Source organism: Grammomys surdaster, unplaced genomic scaffold (assembly GCF_004785775.1).
Source record: "Grammomys surdaster isolate TR1022 unplaced genomic scaffold, NIH_TR_1.0 332785, whole genome shotgun sequence".
In the NCBI taxonomy this organism is placed as follows: Eukaryota; Metazoa; Chordata; class Mammalia; order Rodentia; family Muridae; genus Grammomys; species Grammomys surdaster.
Window position 1 is genome coordinate 9,987 of NW_021627993.1, and position 6,457 is coordinate 16,443.

General features: G+C 47.3%; 1 protein-coding gene across 1 annotated transcript; it reads right to left on the reverse strand.

Moving 5' to 3' along the window:
* Window positions 1–315: 315 nt before the first annotated feature.
* On the reverse strand, window positions 316–5,978 carry LOC114616648 (NUT family member 1-like; the record flags this gene model as incomplete). The annotated part of the gene is made up of 5 exons (XM_028762079.1): window positions 316–2,325; window positions 2,716–2,832; window positions 3,191–3,465; window positions 3,903–4,042; window positions 5,850–5,978. Coding segments are annotated over 5 exons (2,671 nt in total), but the record flags the coding sequence as incomplete, so codon positions are not given.
* Window positions 5,979–6,457: the final 479 nt, after the last annotated feature.

Genomic DNA, 6,457 nt, shown 5'->3' on the forward strand with positions numbered 1-6,457 from the left:
AACCTGCCTTTGTTATAATGCTTTGCTCTATGCTCTTGGCCAGGATACTCACACAGAAGAGAACATAACATTTTCCAACCACAAACTTTTATTTTTCCATATAACTTCTGAAAGCCAAACTTTCCCTTCCCACTAACTGGACCCCCTGCAACCTAGCCAGTCTGACCTACCCCAGGCTCTCACAACTTCTTGCACAACAACAAAAACAACATTGGGCTGAGGCTGCTTCTCCACTGGGGAGCCGCAGCAGTAAAATAGATTCTGGGGCACCTCTCTTTGGGTGCTGCTAGGTAGAGCAGGGTGGCCCTCTGCTTCCTACTGGCTACGACGTCGTTTCTTTCTTTTGCTGGTGACAAAACTGTCACGTCGTCTTTTACGAGGCTGTGGGAGCTGTGACATACCCAGAGCAAGGGGTTTCTGCCCAGAACTACTAAACTGACCTCCTTGCTGGGGTCTCTCTACAACAGTAGCTGGACTCCCAACTAGGGCTTGCTTCCCAGACTTGGGAGGGGGTGAAGGCTGGCTGTGGTCATCTACTTCAGCAGAGTGGCAGGATGTTTTCACAATTCCCTGACCTCCTGAGGATGTTTTCACAATTCCCTGGCCTCCCGAGGCTTGTCGAGTACTAAGGGGAAGCCCTCCTGTGCAGAGGCTAAGTTTTGAAGCCAAAAGGTAGGTGAAGTTGGAGAGCTCTTTGTCTTCCTCCTCCTTCTCTGCCTGACTTCCTTTGGCTGTATCTGCTGATGTTTCTCTAATAGGGATTTCTCTCAGAATACAAGCATCCCTGGTTCCCCACCTTGGGGAAGTACGTCCCTGACCCTGGCCAGATGTCGATTTGGTTGTCTGATGTGTATAAGATTCTTGATTACCTTGTAAAGGAACAAGGTCAGTGGGTTTGGAGGAAACTGTGTCTTCCCTGCCCTCTCCTTGGAGGTTATAAGAATTAAAACTTGATGAGCAGGAATCCTTGCTGACCCCTGGTTGGGGGCCACTGTCATTTCTAACTTCTAGTATGTTGACCTGTTCTATGTTTTCCAGCATAGGAGGAAAAAGATTACCTCTGCTCTCTGCCTTTTGGCTAGCCTGGGGGAAAGAGGAGGTATCTTGGGTCCCAATAATAAGGAGATTGCCTTGGCATGTGGGTATCAGGGTGTCTTTGGAAGACCCCAGTGTGGAAGAGTCAAGTGTTTGCAGCAGTGGGGGGCAAGCTTCAGCCCACAGATCACTAGGATTCTGTATAGTTTCAGGGCTCAGCTCTTGCTTTTCTTTGGACCTCAAACCTGTACCACTGGCTCTCAAAGACCCTGGCAAGCTGCAGGAGTTTCTCTTTTCTGGGACGGCTGTTTTATCTGTGCCTCCACAGGGAATCACAATGTTCCCCGCATCCTTGGGCACTGTGTTTTTTCTAGGACCTGGAGAAGCACTGTTTTTAGAACTCAGTGCCTGGTCCTCTCTTCTACATGCCTTATCTTGGATGCTATCTATGACATTTTCGATTTGTAAGGGAAACTCTAAACCTACAGGATCCATGTCACTGCTCAGCCACAGTCCTGGGCTGAGAGAAACCCTGTCTAGGTTGCCAGCTCCAGGGGAATGCTTCTGACTGTAACTCTGAACCACATCAGGACCTCTGTCATCTCCCCAAATGACTCTTGAAGAGCCCTTCTGGGAAACCACTGAAGGTTGTTCTCTTCCTTGAGTAAGCATCCCAACTCCCCCGATCTGCTGTCCAATCTGCTCTCCTATCTGCAACACCAAGGCCTGTTTCTCTAACACAAGTCCTTGCAGAGGAACTGGCTCTATATGTTCAACATCCAAACTGGAGGCTCTCATGTGTTGGGGATCTTCTTGCCAACAAAAAGGTAAAACCTCTGGATTCCTATCTGCTACTGGGTAGTGCCCAGAGGACTCAGTACCTCCCAGGTGGCCATCATGAGTGGCAGATAGCTGTTTTATAGCCTTCCCAGACCCTTTTCTCTCCATATCCAAGGGTACTGGCATTCCCTGTGAAGCTGTGAGTTCTAGCTGCAGGTCCCAGCTGCTAGGGGATGGCAGACTATTTCCATCCTTGTGAATCCCCCTTGAACCACCTAGTGTTTGTTCCTGCCCACCATGCATTTCTCTTGCCTGCTTGCCTGGAAAAGCAGATTTTCCAATGCGAACAATGCCCACAGCCCCCTGAAGCCCAGGTGAGGGCCGATGCCTTTGACCCCCATCTTCATCTTCATCAGAAACAGAAGGACTTGAGTCTGACTGAGCTCCACTGCAACTTGGAGGTGTCTGTGCATCTTCCTCCTCCAAGGCCAAGAGTCGTTTCTGGACCAGCTGGAAGGGAATGGACAAATGCCAGTTCTATACATGGTTAGGAGAAGAGGTGGCTGAGTGGGTGATAGGAGATGGTAGATGGTGTGGGGAAGAAAAGCAAGTTTAAGTGATGGTATCAAAGATAGATATTGTAGCTCTTTCTGCATTAGAGCTTTGTTCTTTTCTGCGAGCCTTTCCTCGTCCCTTACCTACTCGTCCTAGACTGTAGGCATAATGGTTTTGTGCACTGTATGAAGATTATACTTGTGTTATTCAAATGCTGATTTCTATGCCCTCATATGACCCAGAGCCCAACCCTAAATCCTCTAATAACAGTATCAGGATATCAAAGGGTTATACAAAATCAGCCAGGCTCCTTTTCCTGGTGTGTTCTTTGCCTCCCAACTTTACCTGGGCAAGAGTAAGTCTTTCTTCTTGTTCTAGCTCTTCAATTAAAGCCAAAGGATCTCTCTGCTCTTCTGGGGACAGCAGGTCTGCCAGAAATTGAGGGTGAATGACCGCCTCCACCTGGGGAGCAGAAAGAAGAGTGGTGTAAATCTTGATAAGTAATCTGTAAGTCCAGGTGCTCTAGAGACAAAGCTATGAGGCCCATGCCCCCACTTTCACACTGGAATTAGTTATAAAAATTTGTGGTAGTCCTTACCATCCTACCTATATGTATACTTATTTCCAAATTATAGAATGGAGTCTACTGACTTATGCAGAACCCTAGATTGCTAGTGCCCCATAGTACCCAACTCCCAGATATCTATTTGAAATTGTAGAATGGAGGCTCTTACCATATGCAGAACCCCAGAGAGCTGATGCCCCATAGTGCCTAGCTCCCAAATATCTATTAGAAATTAGCCATGTAGACCTAGCTCACCTTGGAGACAAAGACTTCCTGAGAACATAGTTCATCAATGTAGCTCAGAAGACTTGGATCTGGATACATCCCTACATCCTCCTGTTGCCCCTCTTCCTCTTCTGTCTTCCCAGTGTCCACATGGCTCCCCATCAGCCCTTCCATGATGTCAATATATTCTTGCACAGCTTCAGGTGGGATCTCTTTGGGTGCCTCAGGAACTGGAGGCCTTTGGGGTTTGCGCTGCCGCCGACGGGGAGCCCGAGTCTTAGAAGCTGCCTTCTTCGGAATATACACTGAGGGAAGAGATGGAGAGTGGGAAAGAAGCTTTGGTATCTACTTCCCAGTGATACTTGTAAGGGAAGAAATCTGGGTTCAGGAAATGGTTCTCGAATAGGATCAAGTTTTTGAGGGAGAAAACATAAAAAGCTGGAGGGTATGAGAGAGAACACTGCTAGAAATCTTTCCACACACCTTGACATTCCAAGAGACCACCTGATCCAACCCCATTTTTTAGGCTGATAAAGTATAGGGCTCATGCACAATCTAGATGAGAGAGTAGTTAGTTTACTTGGCCAAGATCAATAGCTAATTCAAGACAGAAGGAGCCAAGACCCCAGTTTCCTATGGGACATTGTGTTTGGCTTATACAATGTCACTTCCAGGAAAGACAGCTACAGAAGCAAAAGCAAGAGCATTTCCTAATCCTCATCTGCTTTGTGGGTAGCCTTACCTGGCTGCTGGCAAGCCTCAGGGACCATGGACCCTGGAGGATCAAGTTTCAAAGGGGCTATAGGGGACAGACCGGGGGACCCATTCATCAACTGTGTGTTCTGTATCTGTGTTTCCTCCTCAGCCTCAAACTCCATGAACCTGCAGAGGGTAAAGAAGGAACAGGCAGGGCTGGAGAGATAGCTCAGTGATTCAAGTCCCTGCACCCATATGGCAGCTCACAATTATCTGTAACTCTAAGATCCGACACCCTCACACAGAAATACATACAGGCAAAGACACCAATGTACATTAAAAAAAATTAACATTAAAAAAAAAGCACAGTCTGTGGTAAGAAGGAGAACCCAGTCCATCAGTAACATAGACACCAGGCAGCATCCACACATGGCCAAGAAACCAAGCACCCTCATTCTGGCTAAGTACTTGTTGAAGTCGGGTCAGCCAGGGGAAGGTGCTCACAGGTAGGTATTAGCCTAATGACAGTTCGAGGAGATGCCATTATATTGTCCCTTCACCTTCAATGGTTACTCAAAAAGCTAACTAAAGAAAGTGGTGGTAGATAGCTTGGATCACTCTCCAGGACAAAGTGATATCTTCTACTTCTGTGCCATGTCAGTCTCACCCAGTGCTCGGATTAATTATTATCATACAAGTTTGGTGAATTCATTGTAAGTGTGGCCCATGTAACACTCTAGAGGTACACTCTAAAGGGTTGCTCCTCATCTGCCCCTTTCTACAGCTGAAAATGATGGCAGAATTTCTGAAGCAGAGCCCACTAGAGTGCAAAAGCTGGAACAAGTCCTCAAGGGTAAACCTAGGAAGCTGAAGGTTCAGACTCAGGGAAAAAAAAAAAAAAAGAAAGGAAAGGTACATTTGGAGGAAATGATTCTTTCCCCAGTTGCTGTGATAAGGATTCTCACTATGTTGCCCAGACTGGCTTTGAACTCCTGGCCTAAATGAAACTCCCATGTCATTCATGGGGCCATGTGTGCTAACTCACAACATAACAGTCAGCTAAAGTTACTTTTTTTAAGACATGGCTATCCTGTACAAATGGGGGAGATGAAGAGCCAGGAGACCACTCTGGGTATTCAGTACCCTGTTTCTTCTGGCTAACCTTGTCCAGAATTGGTCCCTCCCTGGAATGGGGAAGAATGGGTTTTCTGTACTATTTTAAAAAACAAAACAAGCTAACCATGAAAGGAAAAGTGCTCATGAAGTTCCACATCAATAGCCACTTGCCATCGGGTGAGCTAAAGAGCCTTCAGGGTGAGGTTCTCTCAGCGTGGGATTTTTAGTAGCCCTGTGTTCAATCCTATGCTAACACTCTCAATATGAAAGACACATACAGATCCAAGACCTGGAGACGGGAGCTTTCAAGTACAGACAGGATAAGCCAGGGAGCGGTAGCACGTGCCTTTAGTCCTAGCACTTGGGAAGGAGAGGCAGGTGGATTTTTGAGTTCAAGGCTAGCCTGGTCTACAAAGTGAGTTCCAGGACAGTCAAGGCTATACAGAGAAACCCTATCTTGAAACCTCCCCCCACACCCCAAAAAAAGAACAGACAGGATGGAGTAACCCCAGAGCTGAGATGGTAGAAGCAGGAAGGGTCCAGGAGACCTTCATGTGGCCTACAGCCCTCCTCCTGTGGCACTACTTTATTTTTAAATTTATTCCATTTATTTTTTTTTATTTGTGTGTGTATGTATGCATGTGTGGGTACCATGTGTATGTGTAAACCTCAGAGGACAGCTTCTGGGAGCCCCTTCTCTCTTTCCTCCATGTGAGTCCTGAGGATCAAACTTGTCAGGCTTGTGGTACCTGCTGAGCCATCTTGCTGTTACTCCCCTCCCCCAACATACACATACATTCACCTGCCTGCCTCTGCTGCCCTTGTATTCGACCACTCCCCCGCCCCTGCGGGGTGAATGAGGGTTCATCAAACTCACTTCTCTGCCATCTCATAAAAGATCATCCGGTCAAAGTTGCTGGTCCGCTCCCATTCCTGCAGAGCCCTCGGCAGTCCCTCCTCCAAGGTCATAGTAGGCTTCAGTCGGGCCAAGGAACGAAGCACTGGGCTAAAATCCCCATTAGGTCAGACACATTGTAAAAGTGTGCCCTGCACCTGTTCTGATGCCCACCGCAGTTCATATCCCCCCTGTTTCTCACCAAGCCTAGTATATCCCCCAGGCCCTGTCATGTTCCATTGTAATAAGACCTCCAGACTCCACAGCCTTGCTTCCTGTTGTTCACCCTTCCCACTGAGATGTGCAAATCCCACAAATCAAAGGATTCTTCTCCTGACCTTCTGAGAACAAGGGCACCCACCTTTAATTCTCTCAGTGCTAGCCTTAACTGAACACTAAGAAGGAAACACTCGGGTTTGTAACTATAAAATGGATTTAACCCTGTCGGTAGTAGTGGTACATGTCTTTAGTCCTAGCACCTTGGAAGGCAGAGGCAGGTAGATTTCTGTAAGTTTGAGGCCAGCCTGGTCAACAGAGCTAGTTCCAGGACAGCCAGAGCTACACAGAAAAACCCTGTCTTGAGAGAGAGT